The following is a 27,780-nucleotide window of genomic DNA, read 5'->3' as shown; positions in this document are numbered from 1 at the left end:
GGCGGGGCCTGGGGCCCGGTTCTGCGGGGGGCGTGGCCTTGACTCCCGTTCTGAGCTGGACCTGAGTCCGCGGGGTCCTAGAGGCGGGGCCTGGGCCCGGGGGCGGGGTAAAGCGGGCGGAGAGCGGAGGCTTCTCCGCGAGGGGCGTGGCCTGTACCAATCCGCGGCTCGGAGGTGGAGCCTAGTCATCCAGGGGGCGGGGCCTGGTCCTCCGGTGGGCGGGGCCTGGGCCACCGGGCCCGCCCCCGCGCTCCCGCTCAGGCCCGCGGCGGCAGCGGCTCCACGTTGAGCCAGATGCCGCTCTCGGTGCGCAGGATGAGCTCGGGCTTCCGCCGCACCTTGCGCGTCCGGTCCACGCTCAGGCGGAAGCGCAGCAGCGTCAGCGCCACGACCACGCGCATCTCGGCCATGGCGAAGCTCTGTCCGATGCAGTTCCTGGGGGATGGGACACCCGTGTGAGCGCCGGACCCTGGGTCGCGCGTTGTCCGAGCGGGTGCACAGTCCTGGGCTGCCGGGACTGGAGTTCGAATCCTGGCGAGGCCTCTTACTAGCTGAGTGTGCTGGGTGGATGGCCTCCACCTCCTAGCCTCAGTTTCCTCGAATGTGACACGGGGACAGTGGCATCAGAGAGCCTTGGAGAGCGCGTGCGTCCGAGACTCTGGACCTAGCCCGCAATAGGCTCTCAATACATGGAGAGCCTGAGCTGGGCGCGCCCTGGTGCCCTGGAGACACCAGACTGGCGGGAAGCAAGGGGTCCCAGCTCCTCAAGGACACATTGCTGGTCTCCCTCCACCGCCACCACTATGGGGGAGTTACCTGGGCCCACACCTGGGGGGGCAAGGGAAGATGGAGGCGTTACCTGGGTCCCGCGGAGAAGGGCAGGTAAGCCAGCGGAGAGCGTTGCTGTGGGTTGTCCGGGTCAAAGCGGTAGGGGTTGTACACCTGCCGGCAAGAACCACCTGGACATGAGTCCCGGCCCCGCCCCGCCATCCAGCCCAGCCTGGGCCCTCAGCCCCAGGAACCAGCCCAGCTGGATGGAGAGAATCCAGAAGCCCAGAGCGGGGTGGGAGAGGGAGGGCAGGGCCCGCCAGGGCGAGCTTCCCAGCACCCATGAAGCATATCCGGATACCGCCCCCCTCCAACGCGCCCAGCGCGGTGCGGCCCCTGCCCGCCTCCCCCGCCCCACCCCACCCCACCCCACCCCACCCTCGCTAGAACCGACCTCACTGGCCTCCTCCTTCCATTCAAGCACACCAGACTTTTGCCTCAGCACCTGTGCAAACCCTGTGTCCTCTGCCTGGAACCCAGGTCCCTTCAAGTCTCAGCTCAGACGTCTCTTCTCTTCCTGACCTCCTGAGCTGAAGTGACCGCTCCACCCCCACCCCCAGTATTTCCTTTGTGTAGTTATCGATATCGGAAATGATCTTATTTGCTTACTAATTCTGCTTTCCTGTGCTAGTTACTAGTTTTATGAGGGCTAAGCAGTATCTGTTCTCCTGTTCTTTCCCCAGCGCCCAGCCCAGAGGCTGGCACACACTAGGTGCTCAATAAATACTTGTTGACTTGATGAATTAACAGGTGAGTGAATAAATTTGGGGGGGGGGGGAGCGCTCAGGCCCTGCACCCAACCCTGCACTGCCCCCTGGTGGGAAGGGGAGGGGCGACCCCACTGCATCAGGACCGGCCCCTCTGGGGAGGAGGGAGCTGAGAGCACGGACGCTGGGAGCAGGAGCTCACCTTGGAGTCAGGCCACACTGTCGGGTTGTGGTGGGTCCCATAGATGCTGATCAGGCAGATGATTCCTGTGGGGACAGCTGGAGTCGGTGGGGTGGATGCACGCCAGGGCCTCTCCTGGAGAACTCTCTCCCCAGCTTCCCCAGGGGCCACAGCTTTCCCAAGACTCATGTGCCACTACTTCCTTCCCACCCTTCCCTGAAATTTTCTTCTATCGCACACATCCCCTGTCTCTCCTGAGGAAATCCCCCAGCACCTTCCTCTGCCTTCTTTCTGGCTGCCATGCAGGCCCTACAGGGATCTTTCTCACACATGGATCTCACATCGATCCTCCTTGGCTCAAACGCCTTCCATGGCTCCCCGCTGCTTTCAGTAATAAATTCAAGTGCCTCGACCTGGCATTCAAGGCCTTTCAGGATTTGTATCCTGAGGCTCTGCTCCATAACATGCTCTCTCTTTCATTTCTAACCTCCAAGGCTCACATCCCATGTTCCTTCCTCCAGGAAGCCCTCCGTGCATTCCTCCCCAGAAAGAGCCATCACTCCACACTTTGGGCTTCTCCATGACCTGTCTCTTCCTTTAGCCCATCCCTGGCCCCAGAGTCTGTGCCTTGCTCTCTGTCCCCCAGACTGGGTGATACACAAGGGCCTGGGCCTGGGGGTGAAGTCTCTCTAGATGCCCGGTGTCCACCCAGGCCAGAGCTGGCTTTCCAGGGGAATGCAACCACCCCTCGTCCACATGCACACTCAGGACACCTGTTCCTTTCTTTGCAGTGGACCCACTCATGTCCATATGACCACACGTGCACACACCTGCCGCCCAGCCCTGCCCCTCCTGCCGCCACCCCCATCTCTCCAGAAGCACCGGGCCCATGCTCAGCTCCCACATCCACAGGGACAGCACCCCCAGGGCAGGCCTGGCCGCCACCATGGTGACCAGAGCTGCCGCTCCATGGGGGCTGGTGTGACCCAGCAGCAGGGGGCTGGCGGCAGGCACCTTTGGGGATGATGCGTCCGTCCGGGAGTTTGATGTCCTCCGTGCAGCGGCGGGAGATGAGAGTCACAGGCGGGTACTGTCGCAGGCTTTCCTTGATGCACATGGTGGTGAAGGGCAGCTGGATCAGGTCATCCCTGGGGAAAGCCAGGCTGCGGCTCAGGGCCAGACCCGGCGATATACCCCACCCCCAACACACATACACAGCTGCACGCACTCAGGGGCCGCCTGGCAGGGAACCCACCCACAGTCTCACACTTGCCCCAACACTTGGGATGCGAAATAACCACCAGTCAATCAGAAGGATTCCGGCAGTGGCGTGGGCTTCCATGCAGCCCTAGTGCTGAACCTTTAACTGCTCTTAGGAAGATCCCTTGGGGCTAGGGGGTGGGGTGCCAGGACAGCAGCATTGTATCGATTGCTAATTTAAAAACCCATGCATCCCATTTCCCGATATAACTTATGTGGACAGTTTAATTGAACACCATAAGTACAGGGAACCTTGAGTAGGGCATGAGAGTTTGTAGGTTTGTCCAGAATGATGCCCCAATAAATCCCAGAGTAATCTGAACAGTGGATAAAAAAGTATTTGCAAAGTCCCCTTGGGGGAATGGCGAGAAAGGGGGAAAATTCAACTTCCCTATGTGGAGAATTCCTGATATTCTCACAAGCGGTGGGGACAACCAAAGCAATAGGCCGAGCCCTCAATCTTGGGTTTGTTCATATGAAACTTAAAATTAGGCCTAAGAGTCACCCCCAAGAGAACCTCTTTTGTTGCTCAGATGTGGCCTCTCTCTCACCCAACATGACAAGCAAACTCACTGCCCTCCCCCTGTCTACATGGAACTTGACTCCCAGGGGTGTGGACCTTCCTGGCAACGTGGGACAGAAATCCTAGGATGAGCTGGGACTCAGCACCAAGGGATTGAGAAAACATTCTCGACCAGAAGGGGGAAGAGATAAATGAGACAAAATAAAGTATCAATGGTTGAGAGATTCCAGAGTCGAGAGGTTATCCTGGAGGTTATTCTTATGCATTATATAGATATCCCCTTTTTTGTTAAGGTGTAACAGAGGGGCTGGAGGGAACTGCCTGAAAATGTAGAGCTGTGTTCCAGTAGCCATGTTTCTTGAAGATGATTGTATAATGATAAAGCTTTTGCAATGTGACTGTGTGATTGTAAAAACCTTGTGTCTGATGTTCCTTTTATCTATGGTATGGACAGATGAGTAAAACATAGGGATCCAAAATAAATAAATAAATAGGGGGAACAAATATTAAAATATATTTATTAGATTAAATGCTAGTGATCAATGAAAGGGATTGGTAAGGGATATAGAAAAAAAGTAGAGGAAACAAAGGCTAAAATATATTGGGTAGATGGAAATACTAGCAATCAATGAGAGGGAGGGATAAGGGATATAGTATGTATGAGTTTTTTTCTTTTTTCTTTTCACTTCTTTTTCTGAATTGATGCAAATGTCCTAAGAAATGATCATGGTGATGAATATACAACTATGTGATGATATTGTGATATTGATTATATGCCAAGAATGGAATGATCATATGGTAAGGACGTTCAATTTTGTATGTTGTTATGTTTAAAAAAAAATAAAAATAAAGAGTGCATCTAAGATTGCACTCCAAAATATAAAGCAGGCTCCAAAATCTAAATCAATCCATGGATAAACATATCTAAAAAAATTAAAAATAAAAATAAAAACCCATGCATCCTCTCCTAATACTATTATTTACTAAATAAATTTCTTCCTTTGGGCTTCAGGACCCCAAAATAGATTAATCACAATGTTTAGTTCATGACCCAATAGTTTTCTTTAAGCCAGCAAGCTTAACTGTCTCTTTCAAGAAACTCACTGCTGCCACCAAAGGCAAACCGTATCCCCGACATAAAAGTACCCACAAACATAAACACTACTGGAAAACAAAAGCACATTATTAAATTCCAATTAGACACTATCTCCTGCCGAACTCATCACCCCTGAGGCATCTTTCTCCTTTATAAGGCAGCTAAGCAAGATTCACAAGATGTTGAGAATCCAGAAGTGCCCAACTGAGAGGGTCTTTCCTTGGTCATAAGCCAAAAGGTTGAGAGAAAATTGGGAGGAACTAATTTGCTCACTGCACAAGTCACTGCTGTTCAATGCTGCGTCTTTCTTTGCATTCCCCAGCCTCAGCTGACCCAGCATGGGATTATTATTCCTGATTCTCTCCATAGCAGAATTATGTATCCATGTCCTAGACCTGAATCCAATCCTCAGTTTGGTACTGAACCCAGTTAACTCAGCAGAGCTCAACAGCAACAGTCAATGCACAGACTTGTGAGAATGAAATAAAGGCTTATTGTAAACCAGTGACTTGAGTTTGGGAGTGGGGGCTATTTGTCATGCAGCATTATTGCAACACGAGCTGACTGAGACACTCTGAGAATTCTTACATTATGAGGTAGGCCTGTGAATTGGTGGTTGGAGAAACTGAAGTCCAAGAAGCTTAAGTGATTTGACTGAAGTCACACAGTCAATAAATGGTAGAGCATCCTATCCAAGGCTCAGGGCCTTACTCAGCCTGCCCCCTTTATCCACCTTGGACCCAAACTGACCACTCCAGCTCCTCAGGTTCCCGGCCTTTCATCACTTCCTGAATCTCTTCCCGGCACTTCTCCTGGTACTCCGGATACTTTGCCAAGTTGAACAGCACCCATGAGAGCCCACTGGAGGTTGTGTCGTGACCTGCAGGCAAATGAGGTGCTCGGGTGGCTTCCTGAAGATAGCAAAAATGCTACCTTCAGACAATGGGGTCCCTTCCCATCCTCCGTCAGCCATCCCCCATCCTCACCCTCGAACATGAAGGTGTCAGCCTCAGCCCGGATATCCTCGTCTGACAGTTCCTTCCCATCTTCATCCTGGAATGAATAGTAGAGGAGGCTCACCCCAGTTCACCCTGCCCTCTGCATCCCAGGGGCTCCTCCAAAGTACAGGTCCCTCTCGCTTATGCCAAGCTGTGGGGGGAAATGTTCCAGGTAGACGGAGACATGCAAGTTATCTAAGAAAGATGGAAAGTTCCAGGTGAGGGGAACAAGGGCGTTCATGTGTCTTGAGCAGCATTTAACGGCAAGCACCCTACTGGGTGTCTGACAACAACCTTGTGATTAGGTTTTATTACCCTCTTATTATAAGTGAAGAAAGTGAGGCTCAGAGGGAACAATTTTAGGAGCAAGGCCAAACACCCAGTAAGTGGCAGAGCCAAGAATGGAATCCATGACCATCCAAATCCAGAACAAAGTACTGCTCAAAAAACAGAAGCTCTTGAAATTGATAGCAGCAGTTAAGGTGGTTACATCAGGGAATATCTTTGTTCTTAGGAAATGTACATGTAAGTCTTATACATCAAATGTTTAGAAAATTGATAGATGATAGATAAATGGTTAGATAATTAGATAGATGAATAAATGTGTGTATGGATGGATGGATGGATGGATGGATGGATTGGTAGATGGATAAATGGATGGATGTGGATGGATGGACATATGGATAGATGAACGGATGAACAGACAGATAAAAGGGTGGATGGGTGAATGAATAGGTGAATGGATGGGAAGATGGATGGATGAATAGATGGATAAATGGGTGGATGGATAAGTGGATGGATGGATGGATGGATGGATGGGTGGATGGATGATAGATGGATGGCTAGGTGGATGGGTGAATGGGTGGATGGATGAATGGATGGATGGGTGGATGGATGGATGGATGGATGGCTAGATAGATGGGTAGGTGGGTATGTGGGTGGACGAATGGATGATGGATGGCTAAGTGGATGGGTAGATGGGTGAGTGGGTGGATGGATGGATGGATGGATGGGTGGATGGATGGATGGATGGATGGATGGGTGGATAGATGGGTAGATGGGTGGATGGGTGGGTGGATGGATGGGTGTGTGGGTGGATGGATGGATGATAGATGGATGGCTAGGTGGATGGGTAGATGGGTGGGTGGATGAATGGATGGGTGGGTGGATAGATGGATGGATGGATGGCTAGATAGATGGGTAGGTGGGTATGTGGGTGGACGGATGGATGATGGATGGCTAAGTAGATGGGTAGATGGATGGGTGGGTGGATGGATGGATGGATATATGGGTAGATGGATGGATGAACAGATGGCTAAATGGGTGGATGGATGGATGTGTAGATGGGTGAATGAATACAGGGATAAATGGGTGGATGGATAAGTAGGTGGACAGATGGATGGATGGATAGATGGATGATATCACAAATGTGACAAATATTAAAACTGGTAGATCTGGGTGTCTGGGTGGGAGGTGTGTTGGAATTCTCTGTATGGGTTTTGTATTCTTTTTGCAACTATCAGGTAAGTTTTAAATTATTTCAAAACAAAAAGTTTAAGGAGAAAAATTCCACCGAAGCACCACTAGAGGATAATCATATATCCTGCTAATGCCACCTTTCTTTGGGTCTTGCATTTCACCTTCAAAATCTTATTTGTACTGCACCCGACTCCACCCTAGATCTCTGTTACTTTTAACATTGAACATTCTGTGCAGTTGGTGCTCAATCAATGAGGAGGTGGGCCTGGAGCACCACCCCCCCAAGGTGCAAACTCACCTTGGCCAGGAGCAGCACGTCGATGAAGTCGAGGGTCTTGCCCTGCCTGGACTTGAGCCAGGCCTCAGCCCCCTGCTGGCGCAGCGCCCGCCGCCGCTCCTGGATCACCTCGGTGGTGAAGCGATGCACAGTGTCACAGGCCTGCCGGAAGCGTCGCCCATCCGCCGTGCGGTAGTAGATGAAGTCGAGGTGCTCCTGCAGGCGGAACTGCCGCCGAACCACCAGGGCGCTCAGCTCGACGATGGCCGAGATGTAATCGCTCATCTTCCTGGAGGGGAGAAGAAGACCCGTGAGCATAGGCCTGACCCCTGGGTCACTGCCCAGCGAGGCCCCCGGCATGGCAAACGCCACCCTCCTCTCTGCGTCGAGGAGATACCAAAGAGAAGACCAGACAGACAGAGGTGGCGCCTCTGGCATAGATGTGGCATCACCAAAACAGAATTACTACAACCCACAGGAGGGGAGAAAAGACTTGCAAAATCATATATCTGAGAAGGAACTTGTATCTAAAATATATAAAGAACTCCGAAAAGACAATAATAAAAAGGAAACCCAATAAAAATGAGAAGGAACTTGTATCTAAAATACATAAAGAGTGGACCTTCCTGGCAATGTGGGACAGAAACCCTAGAATGAGCCGAGACTCAGCATCAAGGGATTGAGAAAACCTTCTCGACCAAACGGGGGTAGAGTGAAATGAGACAAAGTGTCAATGGCTGAGAGATTCCAAACAGAGTCAAGAGGTTATCCTGGAGGTTATTTTTATACATTAAATAGATATCACCTTGTTAGTCAAGATGTAATAGGGATGCTGGAGGAAGTGCCTGAAAATGTAGAGCTGTGTTCCAGTAGCCATGTTTCTTGATTGTTTAATGATATAGCTTTCACAATGTGACTGTGTGATTGTGAAAACCTTGTGTCTGATGCTCCTTTTATCTACCTTATCGACAGACAAGTAAAGTATATGGATTAAAATTAAGCAAATAATAGGGGGAACAAATTTTAAAATAAATTTAGTAGATCGAAATGCAACTGATCAATGAAAGAGAGGGGTAAGGGGTATGGTATGTATGAATTTTTTCTGTTTTCTTTTTATTTCTTCTTTTGAATTGATGCAAATGTTCTAAGAAATGATTATGATGATGAATATACAAAAAAATTAAAAATAAAGGAGATAACTCTGTAAGTGAAATCACTGCTCTCCCTGCTACGTAGGACATGACATCCAGGAGTGAAAGTCTCCCTGGTGGCGTGGGAGAGGACTCCCAGGGATGAGTCCAGCTCTGGCACTGTGGGATCAACAATTCCATCCTCACCAAAAGGATGAAAGGAAGTGTAAGGAATAAAGTATGAGTGGCAGACAGAGTTCATACAGAGTCAAGAGGCTACTCTGGAGGTCGCTCTTACACAAGCTTCAGATACACATTGCTATCTGTCATAACTTGCCAACCCCCAACCAAAACCATTCCAGCCAATCCTAAAGAACACCTGGGGCAATATATAAGATTCTACAAGGGTTCCATGCACTAGAGCAACAACCTCCAGATGAGTCCCTGGACCAGATAAGCCCTGACACCTAGAGGGCCCAGCCTCTCCAGAACATCAGCTAGTTCCATCTCCATACCCCATATTACTGACAGCCCCTTCCAACATGAAAAACTTAGAATGGGTAGAGCCCAAATACCCCTAAAGAATGGGATAGAAAGATCAAAGGTGATGGTGGAGTTATACAAAGAAGGTCAGGTTTAACAAATGAATATGAATGCTGAATCATTAAACTGATATTTCTTTTAGTCTCTAATATCTTAGCGCAGCTAGAAGTAAAAACCTAAAATTGTAGAATTGTAACCCATACCAAACTCTGAAATCTATTCTACAACTAAAGTTGCAATATGCTTTTAAATGCATTGCTTTTTTGTATATATGTTATCTTTCACGAAAAAAAAGTCTATCGTGATGATAAAAAAAAATTATTCCTTCTAGATTCCAATATTCTGGAGTAACTAGAAGGATAAATCTGGGAGGATGGCATGGTAGCCCATGACAAACTCTGGGATCTGTCCTGTAACTACTTGTTGAAGAGTGCCTTGAAAACCATTGCCTCTTTCTTTCTTTGCTTTGCACATATGTTATATCATACAATAAAAAAAGTTTTTAAAAAATGAAGGCGATAATTCATGTCGTTTCTCAACCGCTTCTCCTATCTCTGACATTCTTATCAATCTCTCCACGTTCTCTCCTACCCGTCTGGTCCTTTGTGATAAATTGGCCAAGAGCACAAAGGTTTACCTGTAACTTTTAGTTGCATATCACCCAATGACTTGTATTAGAAGAAAAGGCCATTTCTTCTCTTTAGACTATGATCTTTTCTTCTTTTATTCTATAATTGCTTTTCTGTGTTGGTTCAATATCTCGTGTGCAAAAGAAAGGCTTTCTATAGCATGCCAATTTTTTTTGGTTTAACCCTATTTCACTTAGTTATTCAACGCGATGACGTTTTAATAGCTGCCTCTCTGTCTTACTTTCTTGCTGGCCAGGTCGCGCCCCAGTGGCCCTTGATTTCAGCTCAACATACTCACATCTTCAACCCTTTAGGACAGCCCTTTCCTCACCCAGGCTCTCTTCTTAATCAGTCTATGATGTGAATAATGGGTTTCTTAAATTAATATGATCGGAATCATTCTGTATATATTGTTCAGTGATTCACTGTGTTTTCGCTGAACATTCTGTTCTTTAAATTTAACCATGCTGTGTGAAAAAAAAAAAAAATGAGGGAGAGATTAAGACATTCCCAGGTGAACAAAAGCTGACAGAGTTTCTCACCACTGGACCAGTCCTACCGGAGATGCTGTAGAGAGCTCTGTAGGTGGAAAGGAAAGGACGATAGATCATAGAGCAAAGTCACAGGAGAAAAATAAAGATCTCTGGTGAGGGCAACGACACGGGTAAGCACATACGACGATACTTTATATTTTGGGTTTGCAATCCGCTTTTCACTTGCCAGCAGCCCAGGGCTAACTAACCCCATGGATCCCCTTTCTTCTCCCACCATGTTGCCCCTGGGGCGGCCGGAGCCAGCTTCCCAAGGGCTGCCACACTCACTCCTGACAGTTGCTGTTGTGGCTGAAGACGCATTTCTGCAGACTGTCCAGGGTCATGAGGCTGATGTGCTCGAACATGTCGAGAGAGATCACCGATCCCTTCGCCAGACCTCGCCACTTAGCCTGGAAGAGAGGGAGGCCGTGGCACGCGAGGACACGCGGCCCGGGGCTGGCAATGACGGAGCCCGGGGGCCGGCAGCAGTTCAGCCACGCTCTTAGGACAAGCCGGGACTCCCTTTTGGACCCACCCTGTCCCCGTGGAGCTCACGTGCATGAAGTTTGTGCTCTGGTTGAAGATTTTCATGTAGGGCTTCAGGATGTCGAAGTGGAAGGCGGGCGTGAGCAGGCGGCGGTGACGGCTCCATTTTTCACCTTTGCTGAGCAGCAGCCCATCGCCTGGACCCAGAAGACTGTGATCAGGGGTCTCTCCTGTGCCTTGAAGCACACACACCCCCCCCCCCCGAGAAACCCCATGCCCGGGTTCCCTCTACCCCGAAGCCCTGGCCCCAGCCCACCTAGTCCCTGCACTCACCCAGCCAGGGTTTCAGGAAGCCATAGAAAAGGTCATCCTTGGGGGCGATGGCAGCTGTGGGAAAAGAAGAAGCGATGGTGACTGAAAACAGAGTTCTGACCTTCGAGCCCTGCCGTGACCTCCATGGGTTCCGACCTCCCACCGCGTGCCTCCAGTCCATCCCGCATGCAACCTTCTAACACGCTGATCTGATTATGAGCTTCCCCTGCTCAATGACCTTCCATGGCTCCCTATTACCCTTGTGAAAACTAAGTTCAAACTCAACCTGGCATTAAAAGCCCTGCCCCCGTTGGCTCCTGCTTGCCTCTCTCACTTCGTCCTTGGTCACCCATCAGATGACCCTCTGTATTTCCATGTTGTGTCTCCCCTCTAGACCTTCATTCACACCATCCAGAACAGTCTTCTAGATATTCCTGAAGAGTCCGCTCACCCCTTCCCCACTTTTCTGATTACATCTTGTGGTTCCCTGGCACCAGCCTCACCCTTTCCAGTCTGTCCCTCATGCTAGCCCCAGAAAGATCTTATCTTGTTGCAGCCCTGACCACATACCCCCCACCCGCTCACACCCTCCATAGTCCCTGTAACCCTCAAGCACCAGCTGCTCGCCCATCCCTGAAGTCCTGGAATGAGCTGGTCCTGTCAAGACGTCTCTGAAGGCACCTCTACCCTCCTCCCCCTCACACTGGGCGTTCTAACATCACAGAAAAGCTCTCGGCTCCTGGAAAAGGCCATGTTCTCACGCTGCTCCGAGTCCTTCAGCAGCTCTCTTCCCTCATCCTTCTGGTCTCAGCTTGGATGCTGCCCCCTCCTCTGCCAAACACTCCGAATCATTTATATCCAGTACAAGTCCCTTGAGGTGAGGGACCAGGTTGACCACTAATTTTGTTACTAAATGAGTGTCTATTGAATGAATCAGCAATCAATCAAAGGATGGATGAATGAAAGAATAAATGAATGAGTGGATGGATGGAGAGAGAGAGGGATGGATGGATGGATGGATGGATAAATGGACGGATAAGCAAATGGATGGCCAGGTAGATAGGCAGTTAGACAGAAAGACAGACAGACAGATAGATAGATATGGATAGGTGGATAAATGAATGAATGGATAGATAAATGGACGGATGAATTGGCAGATGCATAGATGGATGTATGGATGGACAGATCCATAGATAAATGGATGGATGGATGGATAGATGGTTGGATGGATGGAATGACAGATGGATAAATGGATGAATGGATGGGCGCATGAATGAGTGAATTCTCTTTCTATGCACTGACCAGATTTGCAGAGTGGGCAGGGACCCAGGAAGGAAGTACCTGAAACTCCAGTGACACCACTTTTACCTGCAATGGATGTGACTCAGCTGCCTATAAACACTTCCCAGGAATTGGCCAACTGCGTATACAGTCATCTGTCCACTAATTCTCCCATTCAACAGACCTATTCCACCTTCTTTCTACATCCAACCCATGCTGAGTGATGCTGGGCACCCAGCGTTTGCTCAGCTCCACACCCTGCCTGGAGGAGCTCACGGGTGGAGTGGGAAAGGGAATAGAGACACATCATGCAACTTTCAAGAAAGTGTGCCAGGTGTGAAGGCAGACACAGTGAAAGGGTGGCTGAAGTCAGGGCAGGCTTCCTGGAGGAGGTGACATTGGAGAGGACGATGGAAGTTGAGTTATTCCTCTTCTCTCTGGGCTCTGGACTCCAGGCTAGGAGACTCAGGGTTCTTTCTGACACATATCTGGCCAGTGGCTGCCTTGCTTAACCACCTCCCAAGGCTCTCTACCATGCCCAGGATAAAGCACAAGCTCATTCACTTTGCACACACGAGCTCTGGGTCCAGTTCCTGCTTAACTCCCTAATCAAACCCCCATTTCTCCCCACATATCACCTTCACTCCAGCCACCCAGGTCACGTGAATTCTCCTGGAGCTTTCATACACCCACGCCTTTGCCCTTACAGGAACCCTCACTGGCATTCCTCCCTTGGAAAGCTCCTATGCATCCTTTGAGGCCCAGCTTCACTGGCACCTCCTCCTGGAAGCCTTCTCCAATCCCACCCCATGAGCTGAACCCTTGCTTTCCTGTCCCCAGATCCTTCTTCCACTCCACCCCTAACCACTGGATGCCAAGAGAGTCTGGGTCCAGGCTTTCCCTCCCATTATTTTCACTGTCTCTAAAAGGGGGGTGATAATTTCTCCCTTGGCAAAAATCATGTAAGAAAAGCAGTCTTACTGTGTTCAGCAAGAAGCAGGTATTAGGCAGGAAGCTACACACCATGGGTGAAAGCTTGGGCACTCGGCCAACCACGTCTGAGTTCAAATCCCAGCCCCACCACTAACTAGTTGTGTAAATTTGGACATGGAACCACTCTGACCTTTTGTTTCCTCTTCGGCTAAAGTGGGAGATATAACATTCCTGCCTCATGACACCCCTATAAAGACTCAATGAGCTAATGTGTTCCTGGCACATAGTAGGGGCTCACTAAATTTTTTTGCACATAACCTGACCAACCATTGGCTTTTTTTATTACTATAATCGCAGCTATTGGTCATCACAATCAAGGACTTGTGAGAAGAATATCTGGGTCCAGCTCACAGCGGACTTCTATGAGTGGAAAATAAATGCATAAAAACAAGCTATAAGTATATGTTTATACATCATGTGTCATTCTCTGTAAAGCATCTTCGCCTATTTTCTCCCATCAGTGCTCTTAATTCCAAATGCCTGTTTGAAGATGTGGAAGCTGTGGCTCAAAGGGAGCCACACCGTGCTGGCCATCCAGGGCCCAGGGGCCACAGCAGCAAGCCCCTGGGTGTGCTCTCCACCCATGGTGGCCCCACTGGGCAATGGAGTTGGGCAGCTTGCAGCCTACCCAGTGCAAGAGCACAGGTACGAAGGGAGGGGAGCTCCCTGAGGCCTGGATGCCTTCCTCCAGGTCATCTCTCCTGACTCACAGCCCCACCCTCCCCGTCTTGGATTTCTCCATCCAGCTGACTCCGCCAGAGGGAAGAGGCAGAAACAACCTGCCAGTCCCGGGGAGGGGAAGGGAGAGGAAGAGGCCAAGTGTCCTGGGCATCTACTAACTGCCAGGCCTTTGCTGGGGGCTCTACTTCCTGCCCTTGGAGTCTCACAAGCACGTCCAACGGTGCCTAGGAGACGGATGTTCAGAGGATGAAGAAGCAAGAGAAGGTGTATTTTAAAAGGTGGGGGAACAATTTTTTAAAAAAGGTGGGGGATATGAAACGTATTCCTGCAAAGGACAGGTTAAGCCTACTTAAAATTAAGCCTCAGAGTCAACCCCAGAGAACCTCTTTTGTTGCTCGGATGTGACCTCTCTCTCTAAGCCAACTCAGCAGGTGAACCCACTGCCCTCTCCCTCCGTGGGACATGACTCCCAGGGATGAGCCGGGACCTGGCATCGTGGGATTGAAAAAGCTTTCTGGACCAAAAAGGGGAAGAGAAATGAGACAAAATAAAATTTCAGTGGCTGAGAGATTTCAAATAGAGTCAAGAGGTTATCCTGGAGGATATTCTTATGCATTATATAGATATCCCTCTTTAGACTATGGTGTAATGGAATGCCTGGAGGGAAGTACCTGAAACTGTAGTGCTGTATTCCAGAGGTCTTGATTCTTGAAGATGATTTTTATAACGATATAGCTTTTACAATGTGGCTGTGTGGTTGTGAAAACCTTGTGTCTTTTGCTCCTTATATCCAGGGTATGGAGAGATGAGTAAAAGACAAATATATAATAGAGGGAGAAAAAGGGCAAAATTTGGAGAGATTGAAATACTGTGGGTCAATGAGAGGGAGGTAAGGGTTATGGGATGTATAAATCTGTTCTTTTCATTTCTTGTTCTGGAGTGACACAAATGTTCTTAAAATGATCATAGTGAAGAATAAACAACTATGTGATGATATTGTGAGCCACTGATTGTATAATATGGCTGGACCATACAAATGCAGATATTTCTCAATAAAAATATTCTTTTAAAACACCATGGAAGGAGAATTCACGAGTAAGGAATTCTAGAACTTGAAAGAATAAAGAGGTGGGGAATTAAAAAAAAAAGTGAGAGAGGAAAAACACTTATTTAGCACCTACCAACCTTATATTATTGAGTTTTCACTGCTGCCCCATTTTAGAGGTCAGAAACTGAGGTTCTCAGAGGCAAGGTGAATGGCTCTGGTCACAGAACCAGTAAGCGCTGAAGGCAAGATTCGATCCCGGGTCCCCGCCCCAGGGCTCTTCCCACGACTTGGTTGGTGCCCACCTCTAGGGGCGGTCATTTCTCCCCACATCTAGGTACCCCACCTTTCTTCAGTGGGGCTAGTCATCTGCTCACATACGCAATAATGCTAGGGCGAAGAGGCATGGGGAGGGGATGGCTGGGGAGGGGGAAGACGGCAGCCCCTTCCTTTCTCATGGCTCCTGGAGGCAATTTTCAGACCTGGGTTTGTAGAAGCCCAACCTGGAGCCAAAGATGCTAAAATTTTTGAAGGTCTTTCTTTACCATCCTTTCTCTCTGCACGTACCCTGATGTCCCTAGGTGTGCCCAGTCATCGGCGAGGCTATGCTGAGGAGCCAGAGGCCCCAATCATGGGGAAAGCAGAGCCTGACACAAATAGATCCAGCCCCAAAGGGATATGACTGAGAATGGGAAAGCCCAGAGTGAGACACAATGTCTAGGGAAGGTCACGGAAGGCTTCCTGGAGGAGGGAGTCACTGGAGCTGGGTGTTGAAGGATGAGCAAGAGCTTGCTAAGCAGACCATGGCAGGCATGGGCCTTGATAGGTGTGGACTGTAAAAGAGGGAAGCCATCCTGCTACAACTCCCTCCTTGCCAGTCAGAGCCAGCTCCAGATGATGAGATAAGGCTGCAGGCTGGCTGCATGGCTCTGATTTCGAAGCAGATGGGAAACCCCTCAAAGTTCCCAGATCTCTGGGACACTGTGATACCTTTGCCCATGCTGTTCCCACCACCTGAATAGCTATCCCTGCTTTGATGAACTCATACTCATACTTCAAAGCCCTACTCAAATGGCCCTTCCTCTGCATAGCCCACCCTGCTGAGAAGCCCAAAGTGACCTCCTCCGGAGGTTGAGGGCTCAGGGGCTTGGCCCACCTACCTGAGGCTCCCACCAGGGGCTTGATGTAATCGGGGTGCACCAAAACCAGCAGCGGCAGGACGGGTCCGATCCACACCAAAATCACATGGTGCATATTGTCCAGCACCTTCTTCTCATCTTGGAGGCCCGCCTCAGTCGGAAGGTACTGCAGGCAGCAAGCAGGGGCGGTGGGGGGGTGCTCAGTTCTGGCCCCCCACCCCACCCCACCACCTCTTCTGCCCTCGGAACAAGCTATGTGACTGCGGGAGGTTGGCAGCGCCTCACTGCGCCTGCACTTCCCATCTGAAAATATGGGGAAGAACCACCTCAGCCTCTGAGCGCCCTTGAAAGACTAAGGAAACAATGAAGCAGCAGCCCGGGCACCAGGCCTGGCAAAGGTTGGTTCAAGAAATACAAAGAGTAACTTGGGAACACAATAATTACAATTATTGGCATGTATCAGGCACTGTTGATAATGTTAATAAAATATTGTTATTATATTAATACATTATGATATTGTATCATTGTAGTATATTAACACATGGTTATATAGGATTATATACTGTTTTTATATATATTTATATTTACTGTTATGCATTATATTATTGCATATTATACACTGCATATGTATTATAAAATATGTTATATATCGTTATAGATTATATATGTTATATATTACATGCATTACATATGTCATATATTATTCTGTATTAATATATTCTATATTCTATATACCTATACATTACCAATTATTCACATTACATATGCTATGCATTATATGTTACACATATAACATATTGTATACATTACAAATGTTATGTAGTATCTGGTATTATTACATACTATAGTATATGTGATCCGTTACATATTATATATCATGTTTATATATTATGTGTTCTTCACATTGTGCCATATATTGTTATAGTAACGCATAAATGTGCTTACTCTGCATTAGACACTGTTCATTTATACTGACACATTCAACCCACACAAAACCCTAAATTATTTCCCTCGTTCTACTTTGCTCAGAAAGATCTAATGGCTTGCTCAAAATTACACATGAGTAAGGGGCTGCCCTGGTATGGCTACACCTGAAGCATTAAGGAGAGGGATAGTGGAACCGCGGTAGAGAGGGGAGTGGAGCAGAGATCCCAGAAGCCAGAACTCATGGGTGCTGTAGGTTTTGCTCCAGCCACAGTCTGGGATTATAGGGGGATGTCATCTTTAGTCTCAGCTCTACCTCGTCCCAGCTGTGCAAACTTGGGCAAACTGCTTTCCCTCTCTGAGCTTCAACCCCACGTCCCATATCATGGGTCTGCTCACGGCCCCAACCCACCCTCCCGGTATGGGGGATGGTTCAGGAAGCCAGCAGGCCCCTCACTCTTCCTCAGCCCCTGGGCCCTGCAAGGCGCACCTGCCCGGCCCCACTCACCATGCCCAGGTGGCCCAGCAGCCAGTTGCGCCTGGGTGGCTGTGGGAAGTAGCGCAGCCGGCGGCAGGTGAGGTGGAACCTCCAGCAGAGCCCCAAGAGCTGCAGCAGCTGGCGAAAGAAGAAGAAGAGCAGACAGAGGAGCAGGGCGGAGCCCGCATACAGGCGGAACGCTGTCTTCTCCAGCCCCAGCAGGTGCAGCAGGTGGTCCGTGATGGGCAGCATTCTAGGGGACAAGCGGGGAGGGAGGGTGGGCAGTGATGGTCAGACCCGCCCTCCAGCCACCCATGTGCCACACACCACAGCATACAGTAGGTGCTCAAACTTGGGAGTCCCAGATCCCAAGGACACCTCTGCTTCCCCCATCAGGGACCCCAGCCAGCAGCTGTTGGTGTCCAACCCACTTCCCCTCAGCCTTTCACATCTGCAAGATCTCTCCACCTGAGAGCTTTCTTGGCCCAGGCACAACTGGACAGAAGTGCTGGACAGTTAAGACCCCCCCTAAGTTTCAATTAGAGATAAGAACCAACCTGATCTGGTCAGGACTAAAGCAAATCAGAATGCAGGGGTCAGGAGGACACGGACTGCATTTTAAAACTTTACCTACTCTAGGAGACCAAAGGAAGAGAGGTTTATTTTCTCCAACACATAAATTTTCTATAGCACATAATCTAATTCAACCCGTCTGGAAAGATCATCTAAACACCCCAAACATAGGGAGCCCAAAATGGGGATGAGGGCTTGTAATCCTGTACAGCTTAATGTAAGGCCCAGATACATCCCAGAGTATGCTGAGCAAATAATTGAAAAAGTATTGGCAAAGTCCCCTGAGAGACGGGAGAAAAAATATGGGACAATTAAGCTTTACCACCAGGGAAACCCTGATACTGTCAAACATTAGGCACTCCCAAATCAACGGGCCAAGCCCTCGATCACGAGGCTCACTCTTGTGAAGCTTATGTAGGTAGCGAAGCTTAGACTACCCATAGGCATGCCTAAGAGTTACTTCTGGAGGACCTCTGTTGTTGCTCAGATATGGCTTCAGTCTCTCTAAGCCCAACTCTGCAAGTGAAATCATTGCCCTCCCTCCCACGTGGGACATGCCATCCATGGGTGAGGGTCTCCCTGGTGACGTGGGAGAGGACTTCCAGGGATGAATCCAGCCCTGGCACCGTGGGATCAATAATTCCATCCTGATCAAAAGGGGGAGAAGAAGTGTACTTAATAAAGTATCAGTGGCAGAGAGCGTTCAAACAGAGTTGAGAGGCTACTCTGGAGGCTACTCTTACGAAAGCTTCAGATCGATATTGTTAATTATCATGGTTAGCCAAACCCGAACCAAAACCATTCCTGTCAACCCTAAAAAACACATATGGAATTATATAAGATTCTACAAAGGTTCCATGCACTATGATTACTTTCCAGAAACCTATAACTTCCAGTTGGGTTCCTAGGGCAGATAAGTCCTGAAACCCAGAGGGCCCAGCCTCTCCAAGAACATCAGCTAGTTCCATCCACCTATGCCATATTATCGACAGCACTTTATTACATGAAAAAAGTTAGAAAGGGCATAACCCAAATATCCCTAAAGACTGGGAGAAGGATCAAAGGAGAAGGTGGAGTTATATCAGAGAAGATAGGATTTAACAAACGAATATGACTGCTGAATTATTATACTGATATTTCTTTTAGACTCAGTGACTTGAAGTAGCTAGAAAGAAAAACTGGAAATTGTGTAATAGGGACCCACACCAAACTCTGAAGTCTGTTCTATAACTAATTGTGGCAGTGTGCTTTGAAATGTTTTGCTTTTTTTGTACTTAGGTTATCTTTTTGCAATCAATCAATAACTCTCTCCTCTAAAGAGCAGTTCTCAGTGAATGAGCGTGGATGGAACAGTAACCCAGCTCCCTCTCTCCTCAGGTGAGATGAGGCTGAGGTGTGTGCTCCAGCCAGGGTTTCCCATGGTGGGATTAAACTCCAGCTGCCCACAGTAGGAACTCTCTAAACGTAGCCTCCCTGCCCTGCCTCCCTTCTCTCCTCTTCCCTGGTGTCCAAGGCAATCCCTTCCCAAATCCTTGCCTTTGGGTCTGCCGCTGAAAGAACCAAAACCAAGTAGGTGGGTAGAAATAATATTAATTTAAGCAGTAAGCACATACAGAGTGCTTACTGTTTTCCGTGAACCAAGCCTCAGCTCACGGAATCTTAAGCCAGTTCTTGGCAGTCAAACTTAACATTCTCTCCATCTCCCAGATGAGGAAACTGAGTCTCAGCTCAGTTCCTTTGACGGAAGGGAGACAGGAGCTGGCAGAGACCTCCTTTGGGAGCCAAGCTCAATCACCCTTACTTTGGGGGCTCACAGATATCAGCCAGCCCCAGACAGATTTCCTGACAATGGTTGTGTCCCACCTTCTCCTTTCCATCAGTCCTACCAGTCAAGGGTCTCAGCTCCCTCCGTTCTCCTACCTTCTCGGGCAACACAGCTAAAGAAACACCTGTGCTCCAAGTCCTTGCTTAAACCCTCAGTCCCCACCCATGGCTGCCACAGCTCCTCCACCAGCCAACTCAAGCCACATTCATCCATGCTGAAAAGAGGATATTTCTACTGGTTACCGCATCCTGGGGAAGCATCAAATTTGGAGAGCCCCATCGGGCTGATCTAACTTAAAATATAGACTACACGGTGTAGGTGATATTCCCGTTGGGAAGTTGGGGGAGGGGGAGGAATGGGGCATAGGCAACCTCCCAAATCAAAGCACAGAGAGCCCCAAGTCGCAAGTTCCAGGAAGACAATCTGAAAACGGTACAATGGTGTAAAATTGTGTTACCTCTCACATGGGCAGCTCCAGGTGGCACATCACTCTCGAAGCAGCTGCAGGTATCTATTTCTTTACCGATTTCGTGGGAGTTAACAATGCACCCCAATAATGTAAGAGAAACCAGCAAGTGTTTGCTAATAATAAGTGTAACCTTTCTCTACGTGCTTCCTTGTACCTCATTCTTCCCCCAAGGACTCTGCATTAATTTGCTCAGCTTCCAGAACCTGATAGACCAGAAATGGAACGGCTTTTAAAAGGGGAATTTGATAAGGTATACATTTACAGTTCTAAGCCTATAAAAATGTTCAAACTAAAGCATCCAAGGAAAGATATCTTAATTCAAGAAAGGCCAGTCAGGAACACCTCTTCAGCGGGGAAGTCACGTGGCTGGCATCTGCTGGTCCCTTGCTCCTGGGCTCCATTGCTTTCGGCCTCTTTTCCTGTGGGGGCTTCTCACTTTGCTTCTCCAGGGCTGGCTTTCATCTCGTGGCTTCCTTTGGCTCTCTCCAGGCTCTGGGCTTGCTTAACATGTCATGGGAAGGCACAGGCAATGTCTACTGGGCTCCAAGCATCTCCAAACATCCGTGTCTCTGTCAGCTCTGAAGCAACTGTTTTCCAAGCATCTCTGTTGGCTCCAAGGTTTCTTCAAAATGTTTCCTCTTTTTAAAGGACTCCAGTAAACTAATCAAGACCAACTTTGAATGGATGGTGTCACATCTCCATGTAATCAGGAGGTCACACCTACAATTGGGCACGTCACATCTCTGGGGGATAATCTAATCAAAGTTTTCCACCCTACAGTACTGAATCAGGATTAAAAGAAGTGGATACCCCTACAAGACTGAAACAGGATTAAAGCATGGCTTTTCTGGGGTACATAATAATTTCAAACCGGCACAGGCCCTATGTGCATTTGTCAGTATTCTGTCAGCAAATATTTTTTGAGCCCTGCTGTGTGTTTGGCTGTGTTCTCAGCTTTGAGGATGTAATGGTGAGCAGGCCACCCAGCGCCTACCCTCAACGAAAGCGACCACTAACAAAGAAATGGCAAAGTATAAATTCTGCGAAGGAGGTAAAGCAGGGTTCAGCAAACTGAACAAATGCCCCCCCATAAAGATGTCAGGTTCTGCCTCATATGACCCAGAAATCATACTCCTACCTGTATGCCCCAAAGAAGTGAAAGCAGATATTTGTGCACCAATGTTCATAGCAGTATTATTCAGGATAGCCGAAAGGTAGAAGCAAGCCGAGTGTCCATCAACCGATGAAGGGATAAACAAAACAAGGTCCATCCACCCACTGGAATATTATTTGGCCATAAAAGGGAAAGAAGTACTGATGCAAGCTACAACACGAATAAACCTCAACGACATCATGTTGAGTGAACAAAGCCAGACACAAAAGGACCAATATTGTATGAATTCACTTATATGAAGTACCTATTAGAAGCAAATCTCTAGAGATTGTAAGTAGGTTATAGGTTACCAGGGGCTGAGAGGTGGAGGGGGTGGGAGGGAGTTATTACTAAATGGGCACAGAATGTCTGTTTGAGTTGATGAAAAATTTGGAGTAAAGGTGATGGGAGCCGAATACTGTGAATGTAGTTAATACAGTGGCATCGCATACTCAGCAGTGGTTAACATGGGAAGTTTATAGCTGTATATAAGTGACTACAATAAAAAACATTACATGATAAAATAAAAGATATGGGGTCCTAATCCCCGGGACCTGTGGTTATTTTGCAGAGGTGGGTGAGTTAAGGCTCTTGAGATAGAGAGATTATCCTGGATTTTTCTGAATGGCCCTAAATGTAATCACAGGCATCCTTATAAAGAGAGGCACAGGGAGGTTTAACAGGCAGAAGGGGAGACGGCCACATGGCCAGAGAGGACGGGAGCCGTGTGTCTACACGCCAAAGAACTGCAAGGATCAGGGACAAGCTCGGGAGCAGGAGGAGGCCAGGAGGGGCCCTCCCCAAAGCCTCTGGAGGGAGTACAGCCTGCCCCCACCTTCACTTCCGACTTCGACCCCCAGAACCCAGAAAGAACAATTTCTGTTGTGTTAAGCCACCAAGTTCGGGGTAATGTGTTACAGAAGCGCTAGGAAACCAAGACACAGGGTAAAAGGGTTGGGTCTTTGGGGAGAGACTAAATGAAGTGAGGAACCTAAAAAAAGGGGACCTTCTTAGTAATTATATACATGCCTGCACAAACGCAAAGACCCACAGGCGGCCAAGTTCTAGTCCTGCCTTCACAGCCTGGGCCTCAGTTTCCCCATCTGAAAATGAGGGAGGCCATCAAAAATTATCTCTGAAGTCCATCTCGGTGGGAACGTTCCCCTGTGTGGCCCAGGGCGGGTCCCCTTCTCTGCAGGACCGAGGCTCCCGGTGTGGAGAAGGTCGAGATATTGAGCCAACAAGGGGCCACCCGGGTCAATTCCTCCCCCTCCCCGAGGCACCTGGCTGCCTTCCAGCCCCCACCATCGCCTTCCTAAAGAGCTGTCCCTCCCTTGCTCTAACGCCCTCCATGGCTCCCCATTCCCCTCAGCATGGAATCCCTTGGGAGCTGACACCCCCTCCCGTGCCCCCCGTGGCTGTAAGCAGCTATGTTCGCAGTCTGCCTTGAGGACCCCTCTTTCTTCACCCAACTTGTAAATACTGGGGTTCCGTGGAACTGGGCCATCTCTTGCCCTCCCTCTGCATACACCTCCTTGGGGTGCCGGCCCCTCGCACAGCTTCAGTGACCCCCTTTCCGATGCAGCTCCTGGGTCTCCAGCACTGAGTGCCCCCATGGCGGGTTCAGCCACCTCCTGGACACCCGCCCCAGGGGGCCTCCTGTGGACCCTCAGATTCAGAGGGTGGCCAAGGAAACTCTGCATCTTTCCCCAAACCTGCCCTTCCCCTCCGTCTCCTTCCTCCTTCCTTCTCCCCAATCAGTTGACAAAGTCCTAACAGCTATCTCTCCTACATATCCTTCCATCTCCCAAGTTCCATCCCCACCCTCTTGAGAGTCCTCTCCCCACATAACAGCAAGAGATCCTTCTAAAATTAAATCAGATCCTGACCCTCCTGTGCTCTAAATCCTCCCATAGCTCCCCAGTACTCTCTGAGTATAATTCAGCACCGGCTACAATGTCCTCCCTGCCGGATCTGGTTCCTGCTGCCCTCTGCAGTCCTGCCCATCCCAACCCACCCACCCCAAGCCTCACTTGCATACTCTCTCCCTAGCTCAGTCGACTGTGGCTGCTCGGGATCCAGCTGTTCCCTCCTCAGAGCCATCGTATATGCTGTTCCCTGCTCAGCCAGCATGCCTTTCCCCCAGCCCTGCTCATGCCAGCTCCTCCCTGTGCTCCAGGCCCCACCTCAGGCCTCCATTTACCGGACTGTAAAACAGGTTTATAACAGCAGGACCTCGCTCTTCGAGTCGTTTGGGACAGTTTTGCGATACGAGACACAGAAAGGTCTCGGTACGCCCAGCATTAGCCATTCTGCCCACTCACGTTGTTATTATTTTACAGACGCGAGAGAAAATTCAAAGCCAGAACTTTTCGGCTGCTGTGAGAGGCTGGCATGCCTGCTTGCTCCACTCCCAGGCCCCGGGCATGGGCCCCGCCCTGCATTATCTGGCGGTGGAGGCACCAGGCGGTTAGTCTGGGTCCAACTCCTTCAGAGCACAGGTTTGTCAGGTTGGCCCAACCCGCGGGCAAGGGACTCATTACACCAGGCGTGGAGCCTTCTGAGAAAGAATGCAGGAGGTGGGCCCGGCTGGCACTGGGGCACGTGTACATCTCGAATGGCAGGTGCTGGGGGACCAGCCTGCAGCCCGGCAGACTGGCACTGCCCTCGGACACCCCCCACAGCTCCCCAACCCAGCCCTCCTCTCCACCCAGTGTCCCCCTGAGCCCCACGACACCGAAGGACCAGCCCACCCCAGAGACTCAAATCCCTCCACAGTGCCAAGTTTCAGAAGGTCTGAGCTGAGAGGGATCTCCTAGGTTGGGGCCCTCCACTCTGAGCACCCCAAATGTCTGGAATCCTGAAAACACTCTTCAGGGACACTCATGTCAAACGAGGGCAAATGGAGGGGAGGTGGGGTGCATCAGAGCTTGTGGAATATTTTTGGCCTTCTGCCAACAGCTTCCTAGGCCAAACAAAAGAAAATCCTGGCAGGAAAAAAAGAACTTGAAAATCCATCAATCGAGATCATCCCAGGACTGGAATTGTATCTCCCTATCACGGCTATTGGACGTGGGTCTTGGACAGGATGCTAAAAGCCTCTGCCTCTTTGCTGTGTGGCCTCAGGCTAGCGTCTGCACCTCTCTTAGCTTCTACAGCAGCTGCTGTGAATTGCTCAGCTCGGTGCCTGGCGCCTAAACCCTTCATCAAAGGGCACCTCCCATTGCCGTCGCTGCTGCCATCACACTCGTTATCACCGCCCAGTCAACAGAGATTTGGAGAACTGGGACCCAAAGCTCGCCAGGGAAGATGGATGGGGTCTGGTTCTCTGAACGCCTCCCACGTCACCGAAACCCTGCTGCAGACACCAACCCAGATCACCGCCAGCCGCCAGCCAGGAGCTAAGGTTACGGAGCAGAAACCAAAGCTGCACTGGATGGGGACACAGGGGCCATCGGAGAGAGCCGAGGAATCGAGGGGATTGGACCCGGCTGATTGTTCAAATCGCAAGTCCCCCTTTGGCCCATGGTGGCACATCCCTACCCTCTCTGGACTTCAGTTTCCTCACATGTGAAATGAGGGTGGCTGGAAGGATTCAGAGAGGTTCTGGGGTGAGCAGCTGGATGCTGTGGGTGGGCCAGCCCGTGGACCCAGGGATGGGGAGGGACGAGGAGGTGGCATCCTTCCCCCTTTATCCCACGAGGTGACTTTCAGGGGGTTCTGAAACTGGGACTGCTCGCCTGGAGGGAGCAGCGTGTGGGGTGAAGGGGACAGAGGCACAAGGCGGGAGCGGGGGGGGGGGGGGAGCACCCTGAGCCCACCCCCACCCCACCCCCAGCCCAGAGGGGCCTCCCTGTGCTCTCAGCCTCGTCCTCCTTTGTCTGTCCCACTGCCCGCTCTGGGCACCCCGGAGGGCAGCCCCTTCGCACAGAGGGACAAGTGGGGGACTCTGCGACTGCCAGGGGTTGGGCAGGGGGTCCCCTAAGGTGGCAGCCACAGGTGGTCCCAAATCCCATCGGCTGGGGAAATCGCAGTGACACTGCCAATCAGTCCTAAGGCGGAGTCTCGGGGCAGGGCTCGGACCGTCGGAGCTGAGGAGGGTCTCCTTGAGGCTCCCTCCCCACCTGAGACGCCCAGAGAGCAGAAAAGCCCCAGGGCGCCGAGGCGCTCGCAGCCACAAAATGCGCACAAACGCAGGAAGCCCTTGGGGTCCACTCGCCCCCCAGCATCGCGCCCCCGGCGGCCCCTCCCTTCGCGCACTCACCCTGCGGCTCTCCGCCCGGTTTCTGGCCGCGCCGTCTGGCAACTCAGCCCTTTAACCCCGCCCGGCCGCGCTGCGAGCCCGCCCCCCCCCCCACCCGGGCCGCCCCCGGGCACGCCCCGGACGCGCCCCCACATCCCGGCTGAGCTGGAGAAAGTGGGGCCCCGAAACGAGGAGGTCCGGAAAGAAAGAGAAAATGAGATGGGTTCAGACAGAGACGGAGAAGGAAAGGCAGAGAAACTGGGAAGAGAAAAAGACAGTGAAGCAGAGAAGGAAATTCACAGAGGGGACAGGACGCGGAGACCCTGAGGCCCGGAGCCACCCGGCTCCCCGTCCCCGCTAGGTCTGGGTCACCCTGCTGGACCACTCCTCCCCCAGCCTCCCTCTGCACCCCCATCCCAGGGCCTGCCCCCAAGCTTGGCTGGAGCTCCGTGGGCCTCCAGCAGCACCCTCTGAGTCGTACCCCCCCCCCCCCCAGAACTGTCAGGCTCCACCAGCCTTTGGGAACAAGTCCTTCCAGATTTGGGCTCAACCCACCCCCAAGGGCTCTGCAGCCTGTAGTCTCTCCCTCCAGGAAGACCTCCAGTATTAACAAGCAGCACAGACTCTGGTTGTGCTCCCCACCCCCGCGGCCACTTGGCAATTTGACCCTCAGACTACCACGCTGTCCTTGGCTCAGACTGCCCCAGATGCATCAGGTGGGGTCAGCCCCACACCCAGAAGTGGGTGGAGATACCCTTCCTGGGATGCTGGGTGAGTGAGTGGGCACCTGGCCCGGGCAGGTGGGCAGACAAGTGGAAGGACTGACAACTGACTCCCAGCTCAGCACTGCCTCCCCAGGGCGGAGGAAACAGCCAGCGCATATTGGATGACCAGGAACTATCTGTCGAAGGAAAAATAAGAAATAGAAAAGCAGAGCCTCCAACCATGGTACAGGCCGGCATGAGGAAACTGGGGCATGGGCTACGGGCTCAAGGAAAGCCAAAACCCTCGTGTGCAGACAGAGGCCAAGCAGACCTTGAGAAGCCTGAGCTTGTGAAAGTATGATTTCTTCCTGTCCATGATCTTCCACGTTAAAACCACAGCAAACCATCAAAGCAGCTCAAGGAAAGGGAAAACGAGCTCAGATTGTTTTTCTCCCCCATAATAACCATCCAAAGAGGGCAAAATCAATTCTTGATGCAACTGCAGGTTTAGTGCCTGCCAGGAGCTGGTTAGCCTGGTGGAGGGACGTAGGGGAGGGAACAAGCTCAGAGCAGCCCTGGACTCAGAGGACAGAGCCGGGCTCAAGGTCAAATGGGAAGCCATGCAGTGCCGTGATTAAAGGACGAAGAAGGCAGAGGGTTAAAAACAGTCCATGGCTGAGCAAGCCCCACACAGCGCAGTTGTCCCTCCTGAAGGCTGTGCTTATCCATTGGGGGTGATTCTGCTCTCCCCCGCCCCCCGCCAGAGACATCTGACAATGTCTGGGTCATATTTGTTGTCCCGGGACGCATTGGGGGTTGGGCTGGGGAGGCTACTGGTCCCTGATGTCGAGGAATGGAGACCAAGGGAGCTGCTGAACATGGCTCGAAGCCAGGTCCACCTCCCCACCCCATCCCCGCCCCCAAAATTCATGCGGTCCCCCATGCTGAAAGACAGTGGAAAGAAAAAAGGAACTAAATGTTAGGCAGGTCATATATGTGGATCAGGCAAAAATGGTGACAGCGGATTGTGAAGGACTGGCATTGCAGCATCAGAAGGCATCTGCTGGCATTGAGAAAAAGATGGAGGGAGAGAGGTCGAAGATCCCCAGTTTTTATTCTTGGAAATATTAGGGCATCGGTATTTCCCAAAAGCCATAAAACAAGAAGCACAGGGCTCCAAACTTTAAGGAAGAAGTTTAAAAACAAATATAAGAAGCCCCATTTGCCACAGCAGACGGCAAACTCAGAAGACGATTTTTATCACTCTTCATTTCACAGTGGCCCTTCTAA

General features: G+C 50.4%; 1 protein-coding gene across 2 annotated transcripts; it reads right to left on the bottom strand.

Moving 5' to 3' along the window:
• Positions 1-249: 249 nt before the first annotated feature.
• On the bottom strand, positions 250-25,839 carry CYP4F22 (cytochrome P450 family 4 subfamily F member 22). 2 transcript variants are annotated; one of them, XM_077121933.1, is made up of 13 exons: positions 25,808-25,839; positions 17,554-17,776; positions 16,143-16,287; positions 11,004-11,057; positions 10,740-10,867; positions 10,473-10,594; positions 7,371-7,638; positions 5,582-5,648; positions 5,346-5,475; positions 2,731-2,864; positions 1,738-1,802; positions 860-942; positions 250-435 (listed from the first exon to the last, which is right to left on the bottom strand). In XM_077121933.1, the coding sequence occupies exons 2-13, from the start codon at positions 17,773-17,775 to the stop codon at positions 258-260; spliced, it is 1,596 nt and encodes a 531-aa protein (XP_076978048.1). In that variant the 5' UTR covers position 17,776; positions 25,808-25,839; the 3' UTR covers positions 250-257. The 2 variants fall into 2 exon arrangements, with proteins under 2 accessions (XP_076978048.1, XP_076978049.1); XM_077121934.1 differs by lacking the exon at positions 25,808-25,839 and adding an exon at positions 23,747-23,852.
• Between the last annotated feature and the right edge of the window lie 1,941 nt (positions 25,840-27,780).

The sequence above is a fragment of the Tamandua tetradactyla genome, chromosome 11, assembly GCF_023851605.1.
Source record: "Tamandua tetradactyla isolate mTamTet1 chromosome 11, mTamTet1.pri, whole genome shotgun sequence".
In the NCBI taxonomy this organism is placed as follows: domain Eukaryota; kingdom Metazoa; phylum Chordata; class Mammalia; order Pilosa; family Myrmecophagidae; genus Tamandua; species Tamandua tetradactyla.
The sequence above is the reverse complement of the archived record's forward strand: the minus strand, read 5'-3'. Positions and strand labels throughout refer to the sequence as shown.